This window comes from Anastrepha ludens, chromosome 5 (genome assembly GCF_028408465.1).
Source record: "Anastrepha ludens isolate Willacy chromosome 5, idAnaLude1.1, whole genome shotgun sequence".
In the NCBI taxonomy this organism is placed as follows: domain Eukaryota; kingdom Metazoa; phylum Arthropoda; class Insecta; order Diptera; family Tephritidae; genus Anastrepha; species Anastrepha ludens.
The window spans coordinates 2,799,447-2,823,623 of record NC_071501.1 but is presented as its reverse complement, the minus strand read 5'-3'; the positions used below and the strand labels follow the sequence as shown (position 1 = coordinate 2,823,623).

At 38.2% G+C, this 24,177-nt stretch overlaps 1 protein-coding gene across 1 annotated transcript; it reads right to left on the bottom strand.

Annotated features, from left to right (window-relative positions):
* Positions 1-466: 466 nt before the first annotated feature.
* On the bottom strand, positions 467-22,652 carry LOC128863358 (angiotensin-converting enzyme). Its single transcript, XM_054102482.1, is given in 13 exon segments — positions 467-629; positions 693-865; positions 927-1,067; positions 1,145-1,359; positions 1,421-1,772; positions 1,832-2,195; positions 2,262-2,814; positions 2,873-2,938; positions 20,020-20,185; positions 20,248-20,603; positions 20,675-21,387; positions 21,766-22,327; positions 22,398-22,652. Coding segments are annotated over 13 exon segments (3,738 nt in total). The 5' UTR covers positions 22,458-22,652; the 3' UTR covers positions 467-612.
* Positions 22,653-24,177: the final 1,525 nt, after the last annotated feature.

Here is a 24,177-nt window from a genome sequence, read left to right as displayed (position 1 = left end):
TAAATCGTGATAGGACTCAACTTTGTTGTATATATGAGGCCGGTAGACTGCCAAAGGACACTAGATAAGTGTCTCTATTTCCAATTCGCCCTACTTCTTTTGAATATAAAAATAATCTAGATCAGACAACTATAAGTTCTTCGAAATAGTCAATGTGGGGATTATATCCCAAACAAAAAACAAACACATATTGTAATTTATACGATGGTGGAGAAAGAAGAAGTCCTCCTCTGCGTTGGACAATCAGGTGGAGAAGGACATGGCTTCACTTGTTGTGTCCAACTGACGCCGGGTAGAACGAGAAAGAAACGACTGGCGCGCTTTGTTGAACTCGGCCAAAATCGCGTAAGCGGTTATCGCGCCAATAAAAAAGAAGAATTTACCCATTAACTTGGGTTATAAGCAGAGGCCATCAGTGTTCATTAAATGTTTGTCCCTTTATACCCCAAATTCAAAAGTACTCTAATTTATGCATTAATTTTTAATACTGAATTTTTTATCGGAAAAAGTTTACAAATTTTTTAAGGAATTCAAATTTTTTATTTAATAGACTTCAAACTCAATGCCAGCATGCAGTTATTCGCTTTGACTCATCAGGGGAACGAGCCGAGCTCACGAAGAAACACATTCTGTAACGAAAGTCAAAGATAAGTTAATCAGAGAAGTTCAAATATCCGAGCTTATGCATTTACTGTCCGACGATGACCAGCCAATGTGGACGTTATTCTTCTTATTTTCAGCTTCCAGCCACTCGCGAAGTGGTTCGAAGTATTCTGCTATAGCTTTGCCGCTCATCGTGCGTTCACCATTGAAGGCCTCCAATGCATCGGGCCATGGTTTTGAGGCGCCCAAGGAAAGCATGTTTCTAAATGATATTAAATGTTATTTCAATGGCAGCTCTGTACTAAATCTACCCTCGAACTTACTTAAAAGCTTGACCCGCTTCAAAACTGCCGTAGATATCACAGTTGTCCAAAGGCAGTTCTGGGTTAGTGGGATCGTACTGGCCAGCTTTGATGCAAGCAGATTTGTAAAATTGGAATTGAATGATGAACGAAACCAAATATCTATAAAACGAGAATATCCTTTCTTTTAGCAATTTTCTGTAACCGAACACTTTTGTATCATTTAAAGTTCAACCTGCCTTAGGTACTCCACATCGGCGGACACGTGATATTTAGCTGGTGCATCAAAATCGTTTTCAGTGCGTACGACCGGTGGCTCAATGCCAGAGTACTCCTCACGCAACTTCCAGAAAGCGCAGTTCCATTCCTTTTTATCCACTTCACCACGGAACAATGCCCACCGGTATTTATCCATGGTGAAGGCAAAGGGCAGGAAAACAATCTTATCCAAAGCCTGCAAAGAAATTCTTTATATGCAAAATATCGATCAACCATAAAATTCATGTTTCACACACAGCCAAGAAGAGTTGATTGATGCGCGCCTCTTCGTCGCGTTTATAGTTCTTCAACAGACCAACAAGCTCCAAATGCTTGGGTGTGGACACCGAGAGTGAGAGCACATCTCCAACTGCTTCATGGAAACCAGGATTAGCGCCGTTGCGATAGAGGAAGGGCAAATGTTGGTATTGCAGGAAGTATTGAATGTGGCCCAATTCGTGGTGCACCGTGAAAAATTGGTCCATCGTCACACGCGTACATTGCTTGATGCGCACATCATCCACCACAAAGAAGTCCCAGGCGCTGGCATGGCAAATCAAGTCGCGACCATCGTCTGGCTTCACCAAAATACTCTTATCCCAGAAATCTCTGCAGTGTTTTGTAAGATGAAGTGGCATCCAGTAAAAAATAGAAAGCCGGTAACTTACTGTGGCAACTTGGTTAAGTTCATCGATTGGAAGAAATCGTCACCCAACTGGAACATTTTCAACGGCGTGTAGCCTTGTGCAACCATCTCATTGGTGACATCAATAAGCGGTTTCTCGGGGAAGGGTGCGATAATATCAGCAACGCTCGACCACTGTTGAGCCCACATATTGCCTAGCAGATGCATTGGGATGGGCCCCTTCTCAGATACAATTTCATCGCCATAGAATTGACGCAGACGATAGCGCACATAGCCATGTACTTGTTGATAGAGTGGACGCAATTCGTCGAAAATATCCTCAAGTTGCTTCTCAATGGTTTCGTCTTCATACTCGTCCAGCCACAATTCAGCGCCAGAGGTGAAATCTGTCGGATTAAAGAAAATAAGGAAGTAGAAAAAATTCCATCCAACACAATCCCAACTACACTCACTATTCAACTTGGCTGCCTTGGTATTCAGTTCCACATATTTTTCAAAGGATGGGCGCACAGCAGTTCCGGCCTTTGCGTAAAATTCACGCCAATAGTATTTCAACTCCTCGGGATCGCGACTGCTGGAAATGATGTCCTCAACTTCCGGATCAAGCGAGAGATCGCATTTGGTGGCATTATTGAAATCACAAACACGAACTTTGGCGAAATTCGACTCCATGATAGACATCACGTCCAAGTATTCAGCATAATCAGACTCGCTGAGCGCTGAGTAGCCCAATTTCGAGAGCATTCTGAATTGGCGACGCAAATCTTCCGACTTAAATGTCTGCCAATTGAATTTTTGTATATCAAGTGCAACTTGCTTCTGGAATTTGGCCACCTCGGCAGAGATTTCGTTCTTCTTGCGCTCATTCTCTGCATTAATGTTGGAGGCATATGCCCAGGAGGCTTCTGTCTCGAGGTTTGTGCGACGTGCTATCTCTTTGTTGAGGTTCGTAAGGTATTCAGCGGCGCTAATCTCATCTGTTGGACTTGCCTGGACGCTGTGCAACTGAGGATGCGGTGAAAATGAAATGTTAATAGAACAATTTTGTTTTTTTTTTACTCACCGCCAATGTGGCCAAAAGCGCTACGATAATAAGTTTCATGTTGAGTAAATTATGTTTTTGAATTTAAATTTTTAACTGAAAATTTTGGAAAGAGAAAAAATAAGGCGATTAGTTCGATGCGAAAAATTATGTAATAAAATTTTTTTTTGAAAATTACTTAGAAATGAACAACAGATTGTGGAATGGCACACGACCGTAAGGTGTATACGGCATATGCGTCACAAAAATTATAATTCAAACTGGGTTTTCAACAAAAACAAAACAATTATTTTGATATTTATGTATGTACTTATGTAGGTAAGGCATTTAAGGTTGATGCGGACTTACGATCAGACTAAAAATTAATTATAACTTGAAAAATTAAGGACATTTCTTTTTCATAAAACATTCCTGTGAAAGATTAGTTCAGTTTATTGCATAAACAAGCTTTTGAAATATTTTATACACACATACACGTATATTTATGGAACGTTCCAAGCCAAACAAGCAATCAAACAGGCCACTCCAGGCCAACTTTAAGATACCCAAATTATAGGTAGCTTAAAACAGGATGAGCCTATCGATTTGTAAGTAGTAAGTGTAAAAATCTGAGTAGATCTTGTGGTGGCAAGGAGCCAAGGTGGTCGCTTCTTAACACATCAGTGCCGAAGACATCAAGCCTGATTCGAGCGAAGGCGGGGCAGACGCACAGGAAGTGGTCCGCCGTCTCATCCTCCTCTCCACATGCTGGGCAAAGTGCACTGTCTGAGATGTCCACCTTTTCCATGTGCTTTACTTACCCATAGAAAGTGATCCGTCGTCAGTCCAACCAGCCTCCTAAAGTTTCCTCTGCTTAGTGACAGGAGGAACTGCGATAGTCGGTCGGACATGACAGGTTGTCCATATGCAGCCTCTCTCCACCTGCCAACCTCGCTTGTGGGTTAGAGTAACACGTTTGCTAACCGTGGCTTTGATGGCTGCAGAAGAGAGTGGCAGAACGACTACCGTTGAAGTGGTTGGCGGGCTGTCTAAGGCCATGAGCGCAGCTTGGCTGTCGCTGCAGACACATATAGACAGACATCTGCCTCTCCATCGGTTTTCCACAACAAAGTTCATCGCTTCTTGAACCGCATACACCTCCCCTTAAAACACAGATGCATACATTCCAAGAGCAAAGTGCAGTTTTGTCCTGCTGGATTCCACGAAGACCCCAGAGCCGGAGCCGTGCTCGGTTCTAGCGCCAACCGTGAAAATGCGAAACCAGTGTTTGCGGGCTCATTTTCTGAGTTTGACCACAGTTGAGCCTCTAGCAGCACTACACTGTATCTCTTGTCAAGCACGACTCTGGATGGCATGGAGTCAAGGGGCTGGGCAAGAACCGTTGGATCGAAGTACATGCCTACTTTGTTGTCCAGTGCCGTACAGTGGCCGTACCAATTCCCATTGTGCTTCAGCCTGCAGATGGCCTTCAAGGCCTCTCCTTGGATGAAAACATCAAGGGATGGTAGACTAATCAGAGCAATGTGCAAGTATCAGTGAAAAATAGTTGACAATTAGTCAATTTAAAGTGAGATGAATTTCCTACTCGATAATGTACCTACTTACATACATAAATACATACATAGAAACTACATATCCATATATATGCATACATGGCTGTGTTTACCGATGAAAAAATATTGCTTGGCAATTGATTCTTGAATTGAGATTCTCGCGATTAACAATCGCCGGTACATGTTATGAATTTAAATTTTATCACCAAAATAAACACAAACAAGCAAAAAATGAAATAAAACAATCAAATTTGCATAACCACAAAGTCAGCCTCTAAAAGCACAAGACAAATTAAAATCACACGAAATTAAATATAGAAGCACCAAGCAACACAAAAACACATAATAAATGTTAATCAGGTTTCTCTTTTTATTATTCTTTGTTTTTTATTGCTTTTTTTCGCTGCGTTTGTGCAGGTTTTATGCATTTCCACACACACACACCCACATGCATGGGTTTGTATATAGCGGAGTTCAATGACGTTATAGGCATTTTTTCTTTTTTTTTTCGAATAATAAACGGCAAAATTAGGTTTTGAAACACTCCAACAAAAACACAAATAAACAAAAAATAAAAAATAAAAGATGCGCTCAGACAAATTGAAAAGATTAAATTTCTGTTCCCATGGCGCATTCGTAATTCCTTTTGGCAGCTTCCCTCTTGTTCTTGGCCTTTGCTTTTTTATTTTTATGGCGGGTATTTGCTGTGCATATCGGTGATAGTGAAAAAAGTGAGTTGAAACAAAAATTTTACTTCATTTTATAGCGAAGATTATATCCATTTATTTCTCCCATTTTTCAGCAAAAGTGAAAAAAGAAAAAGTGCCGGCAAGTAATAGCAGGCCGGCTAATGGAGTCCTAATTTTAACGTATGCAGATCATTGTCAACGAGTTGTCCAATCGAACGAACCAATTTGTGAGATTACACGATTACCCAACTTTTCCCTCAATTAATCCATTATTTGGTGAGCTGCGCATCATGTGACGCTATTTTGACGAAACCGCATTTCACTGATGTCAAGGCCATCGAATCCTGGTCATCATAATTCGTTTTCCAATATTTCATAAAGCGAACTCCATTGATTGTAACATAGCAATCATTTTTAACAAAGAAAAATTGCATTCGAATGACAAATTCGGCACCTGATCCACAATTCTTTGTGCTTAAATTTTTGCTTAAGTTAACGCAGATTTTTCGATGAAATTTGTATCAAAAAATTTTTACTTTTTCACAGCTCAATCGGGGTCGACGTCCATTCCTCCCTTTTATATCATATCGGGCAAGTCTCAACGCTCCAAACTCTTCTGGATAGTTTGATCTCGCAAACATGTAGACTAAGGTCTAACGCAAAAACGTACCAAGAGATTCTCAATTCCTGCGAAACTTGCGAACTCGACAGACCTGGCGCATTTTGAACTAAAACTCCGACATTTTCGATACTTCAAAAAGTAAATCATCTCACGGTCCCAGGAGCATTCAATAACGAATATGAGGACTCAAATTTACCACTGCGTCTATAGCCTAAAGCACGCACAGCCTAAAGCAGCTTAAGTTCGGTGGTAATTTTTCATTATAAAAAATGTACAATAAACCTTTGCATAACATTTTGGCATTGCTTGATCATAAAATAATTTAACTATGCTTTTTTTAATTCAATACAAAATTGTTACGCCCCTATTGAGAATCCCACCACAATAAAAAAATAATATAGGAAAAAAAACTTTTCGAGATTCTCAATATAATTAATTTTGCTAGTTTCCAGATAACAGTCTGCTTTGCATACTGATTAACAAAAGATTACCTTCATTTTGCCCTATAAATATACACACATACATATATACATACTTTTGTCATAAAACCCATCATCAGCGTATTAAATTTTTCTATTGAATATCAAGATTTAAGCATCAAGACTTAAAAGCAAAAACTGCTAAAGACAACCTATTTAATAATAGTCCACAGGCACAAATACGTGCAAGTATCTGCAAATAGGCGTGAGTCCCCTTGTTGGGGTTTTTAAGTATTTATATAATATAATAGTTTTCAAGTACTTTTAGTTGCCATACAAAGTTTTGTTTATATACAATATAATATAAAGAATTACCCGTCTCTAATTATTATATCCCTCCCTCTTTTCTTTAGAAAACTAATTAATTTAATTAAATATGGAAACAAAATTCTCAGATCGCCTTCCTACTAGTTATGGTCATATATATATATGTATGTACGAGTATACACCTGTGCTCACAATAATAGAGCGCGACATATTACAAAGTTTGTACCACTTTTTATTTTTTACTTAATTTTTTTTTTATAAAAATATATAACTCCAAGTTTCAAACATTGTAAAAAATCTTAAAACAATTAACAAATTACCAACCAGGCTAACCTAACAAATTTCCATCAAAATTTCAAACTTTTTAATCAGAATTTTTAGAAAAATGTCAGTGTACTTAGACTTTTCCTTGTCTTCCTTTGAGAGCTTTAAGTCCCCTGGACCTGACGGAGTATATCCAGCAATGCTTAAAAAAAGAGGGTCTGGATCTTCACAACCTGTCTTGCATTTGGTTATATACCATCCCAATGGCGACGCGTAAGAGTAATATTTATTCCGAAACCAGGAAAAGCTGACTATTCCCTAGCAAAAAGTTTTAGACCAATCAGTTTGACATCGTTTGTGTTGAAAAGTCTAGAATGAGTGGTGGAGAAACATATTCGAGTGGGGGTATTGAGAAGTCCACTTAGTAGAAACAGCCTTACATGATCTTGTTAGCAAGATTGAAGCCGGGCTGGAAGCTGACGAATAGACAATGGGCGTGTGCGTGGACATTGAGGGGGCTTTTGATAATGCCACTTTCGGCTCGATATGTTCTTCTACCGAACGACATGGAGTTAATCAAACCATTGTAAAATGGATATATTCCATGCTCTCTGAAAGGCTGTTAACCGTTGGTGGGAGCATTGACGCACTAATCACAGTCAGGGCCAAGCAAGGATGTCCCCAAGGGAGTGTTCTTTCTCCGCTGCTGTGGTGCTTCGTCATAGACTTTCTACTAGCGGATATGCAGGAACCCGGTTTTCACGTCCAAGCATATACGGACGATGTCAGTGCGCTAACATCGGATAAATCCTTAAGGAGGCTTTGCACGAAAGTGCAGAGGATTCTTGGCAAAATCGATGAGTGGTGCATGAGACAAGGTCTTTCCGTTAATCCGAACAAAACAACCATAGTATTGTTTACGGGAAAACGGAAATTGGATGGACTCAGTGTTCCAACACTGAAAGCTGTGACACTTGGTCTTTCCGATGAAGTTAAATATCTAGGAGTAATCTTCACTGAAGGTGAATCGCGCATTGAGGATTTTTCAGCAATGCCGTAGAGCCTTTGGTAAAACCTGGGGTCTGAAACCTGAAACAGGCTTGTACTTACATGGGTTCCGGGACACTCCGGGGTTCAAGGAAAGAAAATTGCCGACGAATTGGCCAACCGTGGATCAGCGGTGCCCCCACAGGGAACAGAGCCAATAATCGGAATCAGTTTCGCAAGAATCATAAATTGGATTAGCGATTGTGTATGCAATCTACATAAAGAGCGATGGTCTGGTCTAGAACGCTGCAGAACTGCAAAGTGTTTTGTGACAAGTCCGAACAGAAAACTCTCAAACTTTCTACTAAAACTTGGAGGGAAAGACGTTCGGTTGATGGTCGGTATCATTACAAGACACAACCCATGGGATCAGCATATGACCACCATTCGAATCATTGAGGACCCAATGTGCCTGTCATGCTTGGTGGAGGCGGATAGCACTGAGCACTTTCTCTGTGAGTGTCCTGCCTTTGCTAGAGCACAGCTACGAGTTTTGGGTTCCGGTGTCATGAGAATAAGTAATATTCGTTCTCTAAAACTGGAGGATATTTACAGATTTGCCAAAGAATCTGGAAAACTCTTACAGGGCTAACTGCCTTTATCTCTGTCTCTATTCTTTCCTATCTCGTTCTCTGATACTTTTCTCCTTCCCTCCTTGACTATCTACCCCCTCTCCAGAGCTTTAAATACAATAGGCTTTTTAGCCTGACCTTTTCACAAATTTTTAACTCGACCTTTTCAAATTTCAATTTTAAAAGGGTATATCTACGTCATTGTCTATGTGCTCGTTGGGAAGTTTAGTGCCAAGTCTCGCTAGTCCGGTGGCCCTACAATTTCCTCGATGTTTCAATCGCGAAGAGCTCATGATATATTCGGTAGAAATGACTCAGCCGTCTCTCTCGTAAAGAGATGTGCCGCATTTGAAGACTACCTTGGAGGCTGTCGACTGCTTTGCGAGGAATTTTATCGCCGCGTGTTTGTCAGAGAACTTGTAGGTATGATCTCTAGGCATCGCATCACACTACGCCAATGTCACGGCCTTAATTATTATCATGAAAAATATCATGAAAATCATCTGTTTTTCGGAGATGGCAAAAAACTGTAGGATACTGCACAAGACGCAAGTATTGCATCAGCTTTGAATTGGAATTATAAGTAGAACCTGCTTTCTTAAAACTTAGGAAAAGCTTGCTTACTGCAGTATCAGATTTCATATTTGAAACACACTGCATCGATTTTGATTTTTATTTGCGATGAATGTTTACGACTGATTTGTATTGCTTTCACTCCTGTGTCGTTATTAATAGCTACCGAAATATATAATATTAGATTAAACCCTGCAATTAAGGGTTATTTGTATAGATTGGCATTGGTTTTAAAGCGGCAATAAAAATTCCAGATATCAGCAATTTTTATTCAAAACGTGTTTGCTTACACACATACATATGTGCATATAATATCAATGTATATTTTCCACAATGTGAAATGCCTTACAATAAAAGTCCGGAATTCTGAAACTTAATGCAGTCGCCTCCGAACGACAGATAGTTTTTTGTAATGAGCTTTTTCATCGCAGAAATACTTAGCCTTGCCATAAATTTTGTGACAAATTTTCGAATGCATACGGCGAGAACAAATTCGCAGACAACTTTTCCGTTATTTTTGCTGTTGTTCGTATGGAGTGGGGAGCTCTGGAAAATCGCATTGCAGTAATTGCATTGCAAAAGTGTGATAAAAGTGCAAGTGAGATCTGCGAATTACTGGAAAAACGAAATATTTCCAGAACGTTTGTTTACCGCACGATCAGTCATTTTTCCCAAACGTCTGAAGGGACAGACAGAAAACGAAGTGGTCGTCCTCGCGAGGTTCGAATCAGTGCAGCCGGAAAAGCCGTACGAGAAAGAATTCGCAGAAATTCCATAGAAAGCAGATCAGATCCATGTCAACCTTAATTATGATCTCCACATGAAAGCCTTCCGACGCTCAACTGGTCATCTTTTGACAACGCGCTTGAAGAAAATTACATTCGGCAGATGCAAGCAGCTTCTTCGGTGGCACACTGTCAACGGCCATGGAAATATTATTTTCACAGATGAGAAAATGTTCACTGTTGCAGAAGTTTTTAATAAGCAAAACGACAAAATCTGGACAACACAAAGAGTTCAGCATGGCCATCATCCAGCCTAAGTAATGGTTTGGTGGGAAGTGTCTTGTAAAGACGTTACATCTCTTCATTTCTGCAAAAAAATGGGTTAAGACCATAAGACAAAAACCACCCACCAGTGGCTAAAAAACATAGCCGTAGAAGATGGGCCGTCTGGAAGCCCAGATCTGAATCCATTAGACTACAGTTTGTGGTTAGAATTGCGGAAGACCTCAGAGAAATTTCGAGAGTTCCAAATAATCTTTGGTTCTCTCTCTATTTGGTAGCGACGTCAATACCCATGGAAACCGTACGTGCTGCAACAGCTGAATGGTCTAATCGATTGAATGCTTGTGTAAAAGCAAACGGAGAACATTTCGAATAAAAATATATTTGTTTTTTTAATATTTACATGCATAAATAAAACTTCTTCTTCTTAATTGGCGCGATTTTGGCCGAGTTTAACAAAGCTCGCCAGTCGTTCCTTTCTTGTGCTAACCGGCGCCAATTGGACACAACAAGTGAAGCCAAGGTGGAGAAGGCCTGATCTTTCCAACGCAAAGGAGGCCTTCCTCTTCCTCTGCTACCACCAGCTGGTACAGCATCGAATACTTTCAGAGCCGGAGCGTTTGTAGCCATTCGGACGACAGGACCCAGCCAACGTAGCCGCTGGATCTTTATTCGCTGCGCTATGTCTATGTCGTCGTAAAGCTCATACAGCTCATTGTTCCATCGCCAGCGATATTCCTCGTTGCCAACGTGCAAAGGTCCAAAAATCTTACGCAGAATCTTTCTCTCAAACACTCTAAGCGTCGCTTCATCGGATGTTTTCATCGTTCACGCTTCTGCGCCATACGTTAAGACGGGCATGATGAGAGCCTTGTAGAGTGTTAGTTTTGTTCGTCGAGAAAAGACTTTACTGCTCAGTTGCCTACTTAGTCCAAAGTAGCACTTGTTGGCAAGAGAGATTCTACATTAGATTCCAAGGCTCACATTGTTATCGGTAAATAAAACTAACTTATTTAAAAAAAGTATTATAATTTCATATCTATAAGGGACTTAACTTGTAACAGAACTTATGGCAGGACAAGTACACTTTATCTATCAATTGGTATTTCGTTCCTGGTGATAAAAGAGGCGCATAGAGACATAATTTCAGATCAAAACGTGATTCGTAATATATTTTAAATGCAACAAACTCATACCTTGTTTAATTTCGAGACAATCTCGGGATCCCGGGATGATAAAATAAGACCCCGAAAATAACGGGATCTGTCAAATCCCGAAAATTGCAGCCCCAGTGCACACGTATTTTATGAATTTATTTTATAAGATATAATCGATGGCACCAACACTTCTGGCAATTATAGAAGCCAGAGCGTTCAGCACTAGAGCACGAGGAAGACCGAAAGCAAGATGGCCCGACGAACTAGAGGACATCAATAATCTTGGAATTAGGAATTGGAATAAAGGCGCAAGCGATCGAGAGGTATGGAGGTCCCGTCCAGCAGGCCAAAGTTCAGAAAAGTCTGAAGTGCCAAAAGATAGGTAACTTACGAGTATAAGTAACAGCGGCCAAAGTGCTATGAGAAAATTGCTTCTCTGGACCTACGGTACGGTTCGATCAAGAAAACAATGTCCAGCTGTAATACGTATAATAAAATGTAATACAAATAAGTATGTATGTATGTATAGACTAACGTTATTATGTCTGTTCCTGATTGTAGGAAAGTCTGTCTACTGCAAATGGACAATTGTAATTCATTACATTACAAATATTAAAAGTGTTTATGATGTCGATGCGTGACAAGAAGCGATCAGCGCTACGACTGTGGGCAGTATTTTCCAGTTCAGGCGCTGGCACTTGATTGCGGCGGTTATCAGCGCCGGCTGCAAGCGATAACTCCACTCAACAACTAGCAGGGTCCCAATTGCACATCGTTTGTGGGTGTGTAGAGGAAAAGATTGTTGGACGTTTAAGATAAGCTGCACTTTTGCTATAACACTTTTCAATCTACACAGCGTTGGTCACAAGCAATAAGGGTCTAAGACGAATATTATATTTGGGGGGAAAAACTTTATATATTTGTAAGTGATAGCCGAGAGTTGACTTCGGTTGTTACTTGTGAGCACAGCCAACGCACATCAAATACTGACGTTTAATTAACGGAAACTACTTCAGAAGTAATTAGACTTATTTATATTATTAATATGTATTTGTATTTGTATTAAGATGTGTATGTACTTGTAAGAAACTATACTTCAGAAATGTGATCACAGATACTTAGACGTTGTAAGTGCATTTGGCTTAACTTTGAGATCGCGAGGCTCTGCTTCAAGTAGTGGTGCTTGTTAAAGAGTTATTCGAGTGCAAATTATTTCAATATACTGCAAGTATGTAATTAAAAATGCATACATACAAACACACATACCTAAATTTATTAAAATATTAAGTCAAGTGAGCAGTCTGGGCATTTTTCGTATTTTTTTAAGTTAAAATTGGCATACATTAGGATCATCCAAATCAAATGCGCCGTTTAGTTCGATGACTCTTCCCCATTTTGATTCCGCAAACATCACTCCACTATAGAGCTGATTAATTGTGTGTACAAATTCGCACGAAGGCCTGCTGCACAAGCTTAAAATGACCTACCGCATAATTACTATGTACTTCTAAAATCGTACCTGTATAGTAGACATTTTCTTGCCAAAATAAATGATGAAACTACCAAGTTCTACGAAATGTAAGCAGGTGTACCACAAATAAGTGTCCTAGGACCCGTTTTGTACACTTTGTTTATAGCCGACCTACTCTTAATGCAGAGCCCATATATGTACAGCCACTTATGCCCATAATACGGTTATAATGCCCAAAAGTAGTCATACCTCAATTGCTTCCTACTACCTAAGAAAACCTCAACACTGTGAGTTCGTGTTTGAAAACCTGGCGTATAAAAGCGAACGAAACCAAATCTTACCAGATTACTGTACTTCGATAAGCCAACAACAATTCAAGAGCTAAAGGATGAGGTAATTCGGCACATTAACGGCATAGAACCTCAATTATGCCTCAGTGTCATCGAAAATTTGGACCATCGGATGGAGGTGTGCCGCCGAGGCCTCGGCGGCCATTTGGCCGATATTTTGTTCCATGCGTAATTGAGTTATACCCATATTATCATAATAAAGAGAAATGATAATAATTTCTTAAAAAATTGTATTTTATTCAAAATCAACACCGACCCTTGAAACTTAACCACCCTTTGTTTAGGTCTTCTACTAGGTAGGCGTCTGACGTGGCGATAGTACATATTTTTAAAGCGAAAAAGTTTGGGCTGAAACTCCGTTGACTTTACCGATTGCTTGGCCAAAGCCAGCATTGAAGTCCTCATACACAAAACAATCCTGAAACCAAGATGGGCGGAAATATGGTGCTCGGCTTCAAAATCTAACCTAGCAATGCTGCAGAGACTCTAAGCAAAGGTATGTGCCAATGCGCCATGGTTTGTACGAATCGAATCATTATAAAGAGATCTAAGTATTACGGCAATTCTCGAAGAAATCAGCAGAATCAGTCAGCGATATAGCAGTCAGCTTGCCACTCATTCAAATCCTCGGGGAGTTAACCTTTTGAATAACAACTTCACTTCACGGAGATTAAAAAAATGTGTGCCCAAAAAATTAATGCAAAGATTTTAAATGTAAAATGTAAGAACTTATAAAACTATATAGATATGTTTCGTATTAAGCTAAACTTCTTTCAATTGCAACTATAAATAATACTAAATGTTATTTTTTATGAAAAATTGTATGTAATATATTAAATAGAGTAAAAAATAAAAAATAGTTTAAAAAAACTAAAAAACACGCTTTTATTGCTAATCGAACTAAGTAGAAAATAAGTTTTAATGACAAAGAGACCTATAATGAAGTAATAGCAAATCGAACGATCAGTCATAGTCAACTACCTCAGAACAGAATTATAACAAAAATTAAGATACAAATAGAATAATTCAAATTAGAGTTAAAAGCGTGGGATGATTGATATAGTAAATATTACAATCATTCTATTGGCAACTACCTATGTACAGAAGGTTATGAAAGTGAAGCAAAATGCGGAGTCGATTGAGGGGATAAAAGCTGAATCGAAGAAGGTGCTGATGGCTATACCGGAAATGGAATATTTGGCATGCTTCGGGGATTGGAAAAATCGTTGGCATAAGTGTTTTTCATCGAGAGGGGATTGTTTTGAAGGGGATGAAATTGATTTACAAGAATAAATAAAGATTTTTCATTTTACAACAAAATTCACCTTACTTTTTGCCCACAGGTAAAAAAAGAAAACATTAATCCTGGCAATCCTAATAAGGATAATGGAAAACTTTAACAAATTATTGCATTGTCATCGGTCCTTGATAGGTGTGCGAAATTCCAAGTCGATCAGATTTTTAGAAGCCAGTGAAAATTAAGCTCAAAGATTCCGTTACATACATTCCGTTACATACATACATACATACATACAACACGACCTAATAAAAGTGTGTTAAAAAGGATTTCATAATTCCGCAATTGAAGCATAACTTGTCCCTGTTGGTGCAAAACCTGACCAGCTCATTTTCTCAAGCATCTCTCATGTGATTGAAATGATTATCATAGGGAAGATGCTAGATGAGCTAGACGAAGATGGCCGGTGATCAACATAACACTGACAGGGATAAACATGCTGCTACAACAACAACAAAAACATTCTCATAGGGAGTTATAGAAGGTTCCTTGCGATCGAAAATGTTAACTAGAATTTTTCCGCACTCCTTGAAATGATTCTTAACAGGTGAATTGGGAGACTATAAACATTTTAGCTGGCACTGGGTCACAGTAGCCAGGGGAAGGCTCAAACGCTCCGCATAGCTTCTTTAGTATCTCAAGCAATTGAATATTTCCTGTGGGGAACGTAATGAAATTCATTTAGAGAACTAATTGTCTTCAGAGGGCAGATGCCACAAAGCGAAGGAGCCTAGTGTATTGCGTAACCTAACTCTGTTGCAGGGTTGAAGGAGAAATTCATGCCAACTAATACAAAGAACTTTGTGTTCATGACAAATCGCCTTCATTGTGCGAGTTTTTTTTTAATAAATGTATTGCGGTTATGTGCAGTATACTGTATTTTGAGAACAGTGTTTTAAGAAAGGCCGGAAAACACTTTTTTGAGGTTATGTAAGGTAAGGTACTCCTTTTTCAAAAGGGTCGTTAAGGAATGTTTAGTATCATCTGCTATTTTTTATTTCATTACTATTTATTTTTATTTTTTATTTTTACTATGAGTACACTTCTATGGCTTTAATGCGTATTGAGTTAATACAAAGGCATTTTAAAATGAATAAAAAGCGTTTAAATGTTAAGAAGAGTTGAGAGAAGATCCAATATTCTTGCATAACCTCAAAATAAGCAAAAAAGTAGATTTACACTTTCAAGACATCAAGTTTTATGAGAATGAAAAAAATTTCAATAGCACTGAAATATTCTCAGCAAAATCTTAAATTAAAAGTGCCTTTTTTAGCCTTTTTTAAATTATAACATTTTTTTTCTTACAATTTTTGTGGGCTTAAATTAGAAAAAGGTGCAAACACCAAACTAAAAATTTTTCGCATTTCGGTTATAAAAAAGCACTAAATTCATTGCGAAGAGCGAGGGGTTGGCAACACTGCACAACTAGACTAGTGTGACGTCACGCACTCTCTGACGGGTGCAGTCTTCCTTCTATCATTCTTGATGTCAACCAATACATCGATATCTTTCACTAAGGACGACGCAGGTGTCTAAAAGTTTGAGGCTTTTAATGTATTTTCGGCGAGATATTGGAACCAACCAAAGAGTGGCTACAACTTTACTTCGGAGAAGCTTTACTGGCCTAACCCATTGTACAAAATTACAAGTACAAACGCTATTCTTACTATTTTTTTGACAGGCACCTAAGTGCGTGATGGTTTGAGTGCTTGGCCCTTTTACTTGAGCGTATTGGCGGAGCTGCTAGGATAAATTAGAATTTTTGTGCTAACATTAAAAACAATAGAATATCGACAAAAAATAGCATCTTTACAATAAACAAATTTACTATATTAATATTTAATAACACCAATATTTTTAATATAAAGGGTTTTCCAATAACAGGTGTTAGGTGTTAAACAGGAGAGATAATTAACGATTTTTTATGGCCGCAATTGGATGGTATTGATCTGGACAACATTTATTTTCAACAAGACGACGCTACGTGCCACACAAGCAACGAAACCATTGATCTTTCACAGGAAAACCTTCCGGACCGTGTTATCTCTTGAAGAGATGATCACAATTGGCCACCGAGATCTTGTGCTTTAACATCATGTGACTTTTTTCTTTGGGGCCACGTTAAAGAGAAAGTCTACGCCAACAGCCCAGGGTCGATTCAAGACCTCAAAGATGGAATTCGTGAAGCTATCGAGGACATAGGGCAGCCACTTTGCAATTCGGTTATGGAAAATTTCATGAAAAGGATATTGTCCTGTAAGCGTGGCCGTAGTGGTCATTTGCCTGATGTTATTATATTTTCCACTATTAACGGCATACCTTCCTTTTTATAATGAAATAAACATCCGATCCGATTATATTAAAAATATAATTTTTCTTTGAATATCAAAATAACCCCTCTTATTGGAGAACCATTAATTTCTTAGCTAAAATAATAGTTTTTTTTTAGAAATATCAAAATTTGCACGTAATTTTGTAGACTTTTGATACGATTTTCTATGAAATTTAATCATTCTTCAGGCAACCATTTTACATAAACGAATGATTTGGGAACAAGTGATCTCAGCTGTGGGCATTTTTATAGATCTGTACAATGACCCAAGCCAGCAGAAAATGCTTGGATCGAAGCTAAATAACTGTCAGCTGACTATTCTTAATCTGTAAGGGGACAGATACCTGTAAAATTTCGAAAAAAATAAAGTTTTTTTTTCATAAAATGTTAATATAATCCTTTAAGAATATTGCAAAAAAAATAGAACTAAATTTGAGTATTTCTTATATTATAAAAAGATCGTCAACCGGGATGACTCTATTCCTTGCGTTCGAGCTCTGGGAGAGCTATAGTTACGTTGTATTCAAACTTTAGACGCGTTTTTCTCAAAACCATATTTTTCGAATTGGAGTACACGATTACTCGAAAAGTTATTGGCCGATCTCCCTGAAATTTTGCACACATCTTTTTTATGATATTGCTTTCTATGTGAGTTTATAATTTCGAAAATTTTTCGAAAAAATAAGAAAAATTCGCCCAAAAATTTTTTTAAGCATTTTATTCCGCGATTTTTTTTCATTGGTTTTAATTCATATAAAAATTATGACATTAATAAACAAACAATTTTTTGGTTTTTTTGTATTTAGGTCATTGACGCCGATGCTACAATGCCCGCCGATTGAAAAGCCCCGCTACGACCTTCCTGGAAGAATTGAGTGTACATCCGCCATTTTAAACGATTAAAATAAAAAAAATGTATATTAATATATTTTAATGTATAAGTAAACTGTATGCCAATTTTTAATAAAATATATTGGCTTCTTCATTTTAAATAATTTTAATGAAAATCAGGGAAAATATGGCCGTTTACAGGTATCTGTCCCCTTAAGGGCCATAACGTTGACCGTTTCCATAAAAATCTTGCACAGTTTAAGCTTAAAAGAATTTAGCAGTTTTGGTTGATTGGCAAATTACGCCCATATTTTTATTAATATAAATATAAAAATATATAAAAAACGAATCGGCTTAAAACAAAGAAGACACCTGCATATGGCATATTGAATACTTCGAAAAAAAAATCGTAACAAGTCGCGACTAATTGCCATTTTTGTGTAAAAAAAGATTTTAAAATTGGAATATAAAGAAATTTTAGGTGCAATTTACTGTAATTGGCTTCATCCAACTGTCTTCCCGGTTCAGCTTAATTGATTTTTAATTATTTATTTTGCGCGTTTGGCTGTGTAAAGTTTTACAGGTTTGCGAAAATATGTATGTATGTACACACGTACGAGTGCATACATACACACATATGCGCATGTATCTATGTCATGTAATTGTCAGGTGATCACTGGAGGTCTAAAAATGCATTTTCACTTAATTTAATAATTGACTGAGCAATAAGATCAAGATCATTATGGTGAGTGCATTCGACGCCGATCGACATAAGTGTGTATGTATGTACATATGTGCCTATATAAGTATGTATGTATATATGTACACCAATTATGGTGGTTCCAAATGTTTTAGGCATACCGTTGCAACTAATACACACTTGCCAACTTATGTGTAAATAAATATGTATATTTGTATGTATATATATATAATATTTCTATGCCTGTATTGGCAATGCAAAAACAACAGTTTCTAGTTTTTATTTATTTTTTTGTTGTTAAATTTCACAAGTCACTAATTTTTTATGCTCCACCATGATTTAATTTTTATTTTTTTCTTTTAAGCAAATATCAAACGCTCACCCACTTTCAAATTGCACCAACTTAGAGCAGAGGAACTCACGCGCATGAAGAGCGCGCCACGCAAACTAAAGCGCTGAGTAACAGTTGACTGACTTTTATACAAATTTAGCCCGTAGAAGATCGCCGATTGTCAATTATTTAATCGCATTGATTGAATCGTCGATACGTATCAGCACCAAAGTGGTTAGAAGCATGAGCGTGAAAACCAGCAAATTGAGATATCGAGCGTGTCGCCGCCAGCTTGTGTTCTCATCGCCATTATCGCCGTCCGAGCTCCAGCCAAACATGCGTGAGATATCAAAAAAGATGGAGAGGCCGATTGAGACGGGCATGATGCTGAAGTCGAACGCTGACCAATCTGGCGACCTGCATGGGGTGCATGGATATAGAGAGATAAGTTCAATTGTATGTGGAAAATTGGGAACATGAAAAATAGTGGCTACCTGTGCTCAGACTGAAATGGATTACCGTTGAAGAGACGCGCTAACGGCAAGATACGTCACTGCGTTGCCGGCATAGGCAAAAGTGCGCTCTCTGTTTTTATATAAATAAATCTTTTCTTTGTTGTTTATTTAGCACTAAATAATTTTTATTGTGAAATTGAACTCCAAATGTTGCCAAGTATTTAATGGCGCACTGAGTTCTAACTCTGTAGGTGAAAGTTCTTGTGTGGGAGCAATGAACTGAATTAATTTGGACTTGCAAAAAGTGGAGTTTTAATTTTGTGAAGTAAAAGTTTAATTGAAATATAGCAGAATGTAAAGGAAGCCAAACCAGAAATTTTTCAATTTTCGCATTTTCTTCTTATCACTTTTTTCGGCAAGTGTTCTCGCCGGATTTCCAGACGTTAGACGCAAGAAACGTGCCGCTTCAACGGCGTTCTACGAGAGGTAACGGGGGGTTGCACCTATCGGGATACCATAAATTGGCGCATAGCGCCCCACAAGGAGAGTTCGTATTGACCGTACATATGGCTAAAAATACAGCAGAATGAAACGGCATATAAAGCGGCAATTGTCGACTTTGTTTTATGTTTAAACGGAAACAAGCGGCTTTATTAAAATTGTTTACAGATATTAAAACTTGGATTTGTTTGTTGTTATTTTTATACAGCTGGATATAAAACACTGGCTAATTTAAAGTTAAAAATTTGTCATCGTATCAAAATCCTTCATTACAAAATAAAATGTGTTATATAAAAATAAACTCGATATTCGTTCAGCCAGCGACAGCTTCCCTTTTGCTTTAGCTAAGGTCCGTTTTTTTTTCTTTATCTCAGAAGCAAGTATCCGCATTTTCACAGTACGCTTTGTCGCTAGGATTCGCTAATTGTCAAGTACTGAAGACTTGGCAGCAATCGCCTGCGACTTCTGCAAGGAAAAACAAAAAGTTGAAACCAATTCTAAAATCAGCGCTAATACTTCAAATTAAATATTATTTAATTAATATATTTTCAGATTAGTTCTTGCAAAAAATTTCATCTCTCCGTCATTTACAAATACTTCCATTCTTGAAATACTAATAGCAATTTAGTGCCGGGTAATCGTATTAGCATTGGCAACACTTACTGTCGGTATCACCCCAGCCGATTGGCACTTTCAAACGTTGATTTTCTGCCTGCAACCATTTGGTGAGTGGTTCAAAATACTCCATGAGCGCAGAGGGATCCATTTCAGTTTCGCCAGTAAACTCTTTGAGCGTCTTCTTCCAGTGTGTGGAAGTGCCAAGTGAGAGGAATTTGCTAAGTAAATATAACAAATTAGTTTCGCCATAATTACTAAATATAAAGAATAAATTGTCTACCCAAAAGCTGCGCCCGCTTCTTTGCTGTTGTAAATGTCACAATTGTCCAATGTTTTCTCGGGATCGCCTTTCACATACTGCCCCGATTTAATGCACATGGCCTTAAGAAATTGGAATTGAAATATATGCGCCGCAAAGTAACGCAAGTATTCAACGTCGGCGTCGATGTGATATTTTGCTGGTGGATCAAAGTCGTCATCTGTGCGACGAATCGGCGGCTCAACACCAGAGAACTCAGAACGCATTTGCCAGAAGGCACAATTCCATTTGGATTCTTCAACCTCACCACGGAAGACGGCATAACGATATTTGTCCATTGTGTAGGCAAAAGGGAGGAATACGATTTTTTTAAGCGCCTGCAACGCAGATTTTATAAAACTTGTTTGAAGCAAAAACTAATCAAAAAAAAAACTCTCATCCAACTTACATTCTTAAACAATTCATTAATACGACTCTCTTCATCCAATTTGTCTACATTCGAGAGTCCAATTGTCTTAAGGTGCTTAGGTGTGGACACTGAAAGCGCGATAACATCACCCACAGCCTCGTGGAAGCCGGGATTGGGTGCTCCACGAAAAACGGTCGGTTGGTTTTCATATTGCAAATAGTACTGTATGTGGCCGAGTTCATGATGCACCACATACAGATAGTGGGTATTGACTTCGGTGCACATTTTAATGCGCACATCACTATCCTGATAAAGGTCCCAGGCCGAGGCGTGGCAAATTATTTCGCGATCGACCGGACGTGTCAGCACACTTAAGTCCCAGAAGCTGTTTGGTAGCGCACGCATACCGAGCGATTGGAAAAATTGATCACCGAGCTCGAAAAGTTTACGCACAGTGTAATTTTGACGCTGCAATTCGCCGGTCACATCAACAAATGGCTTCTCTGGGTATGGCGTGAAGAGTGGCAGCGCATTATCCCATTGTTGACCCCACATGTTACCCAACAAATGCATGGGTATGTTGCCATTTTCCGGCACTATTTCATCACCATAAAAGGCGCGCAGGCGATAACGAACATAGCCGTGTATTTCACGATAGAGCGGCAGTATGGCTTTGTATACTTTGTCTAGATTTGTCTCGAAGTCGGGGTCTTCATAGAAGTGAATCCAATAGTCAGCGTAAGAGGTATAACCTGGTAGAGTTAAAGTAAAAATGAAATTAAAGTTGATACAAATAAATGAAAGCTTTAGTAGATTCTACATTTCTAAATTCAAAGATTCAAAGCTAAGTTATTATGCACAGTTAAAAACAATTCCCCAAACATACGAACTTTTTCAAAGTTTGGATTAGAAATAAAAATCTAAAAACACGTATGATTTTCTTTACAACCCATTAAAATACTCGCCTAGGCATTGAATAAAGCGGATTGACGCTGCATCTTTCACTCTTATCAAATCATCCGACGTCTGCGTCACACACAACACATACAACTGTATACGCACACTCGACGTCATACGAGTACAAGTAACAACAAACATTTCTTATCACCACTTAAATGCCGGCAACTTACCATTCAAACGCGCTGCCTTGCGGCTCAGCTCAATATATTTTTTGAAATTCTCGCGCATTGGCGTACCCGCTTTGTTGTACCACTCACGCCAGTAGTGCTTCAACTCCTTCGGATCGCGACTGTTGGAAAGACGCTCCTGTATGTGTGGCTCTAATTGTAGCGTGCAATTCCCCTCCTTATTATATGGGCATACAGTGGTAGTAGCGTAATTTGACTGCATTGAACTGACGGCATTTAACAATTCCATATAGTCATATTCAGGCAATACATCTATGCCTAAGTCGCCCAGTATAGTGGCTTGGCGTCTGATATCCTCATCGGGTGATTCAATATATCCCGATGCGATGACATTGCGTGTCATCTCCTTATTTGCAGCTGCATTTGCAGTGGCTACAGCAATCATTGCTTTGCGATTTTCCTCTGTTACATTTGTGTTGTATTCGTACGAGGTGAGGAACTCATTGCGACGACGTTGACGCAGCAACTCATTTTCACGTTCGAAAAAAGCACGCGCTTCCAATTTGGACGAACCAGCAGAATCAGCAGCATATGCACGCACGGACTGCAGAGAGACAAGTAGGAAATTGGGGTAAACATATTTGGAAACCTGTATAACCAGATCAACCACTTACCGCGGCCGAGAGCACTGTGTGCAATGCAATCTGCAGTATAATAACACTCCTTTTCTTCATAGTTTTCTCGGGTTATTAATCGGCGTTCTTCCGTTTTTCCGTGTCAAACTAACGCAATGCTCCACTGGCCGAATGAGACTGAACTGAGCTTCGTAAATGTTAGTTCAATATAAAATACTCAGCACTGATTGCTAATACCGATGAAGTCAAGACGTGGTTTCCGCGTCAATTACTCAGTAATCTCTTGAATGCGATCTATAGAATATAAGAGAAAATATAGTATTTGAATTATAGGCCTGTAATTTTACAATTATTGTAATGCGATTATTTGCTGCGTTGTAATTAATCTTATGCACATATTTGCATATATTTATATCGCAAGAAATTGACTTAATTAAACTATTAGATACAAATAAAGTAATCTTAAATTTTCTGCCAAACGCCAAATTTTGATTTTTTAATATTATTATCGATTTCTTAACAGGTACCAGTGGTAATTCAATTAAAAGTCGTTCATTCCAATAAGGTTTTTGTTTACCTTTTTCCCTATTATTCCGTTTTGATTTCATATTCGCACTTTTGCCGATCCTGTGTGGCGCTGCCAGCTGGTTTTATATAACTGAATAAATTCAAACATGCCAGTTTAAAAATTGTATAAAGAAAAACTAGCAATAGTATGGAAATACGATTGTATTAAGAGTATTCATATAAGGGGGTAAATTCTATGTAAACATCATGAATTGTATACGTTTACCACAGCGTACCTCGTTTGCAACTCGACCAGGTGTCAGCCAACCCTCACCAAAAATTTTAATCGCACTGCAAAATGGAAATGTAAAATGAAAAATCTACCCAAATTTTCACCTCATGCTTGCGTTGGTCTTCTGCAACAAAAAGGAATTAGAAAGAAGCTGAAGAGTAAATAATAAGTTTTAAAGTTTCATAAAGAATTATTCGCAATTTTTATCTTTTTTATGGGTGAAACTTTAAGACTAAATTTGCAAGTAATGCGCCCATTGCTCTTAGAGGCCATAATTAATTATCCAATTCCAACCTGCTTGATTTCGTAAATTTTATAAAAATTATAGACTTAGTTGCTTAACCCTAATACCATGTCGTTCCATATGGCGCGTTAATCCCATGTCGATGGATCGTTCGCGTCCAGCGCCTTTTTCTACTATAAAGCGCCAACAGAAAATTAGAAAAAATTCATAAGGTAGCTTCTAAGCTTTATATCCGAAGAGATTTTTTCAACATTTTTTATTTTAATAATATTTTATTATAAAGAAATGGTATAAAAAATGCACCGTGCTGTAGTTTCATAAAAAATTTATGATATCTTAACGAATTCGCTGGACACGAATGACCCATCGACATGGGATAAAGGTGCCAAATGGCACCATTATATTTGTCTGATCGCTAATATTTTAGTTGTCAAATTTGGCTGGTTTTTGATTACATTTTTGTCTAGTCTATAAGATAATTTGCACTGTACTTTATTAAATAAAATAAAAAATATGAGTTAAAACAAGGTTTGCCAAAAATCTCTAACGTCAGCAAATTAAATGTAAGAATTTCTTTTTGAAAATTAACTAATTTTTGCTTTTCACCTACTTTCCGCATTTTGTTTGTTAATATTTAACAGTGACCCAACAAAAATTACACAAAACTGTTATCAAGTGCCTAGATAAATTGAAAAACATGGATGAATACCACCAATATAAAAGGCTTAATGCTATCGGGAAATTTATAATATTTGATTTGTGCAAATGGGGTCGTA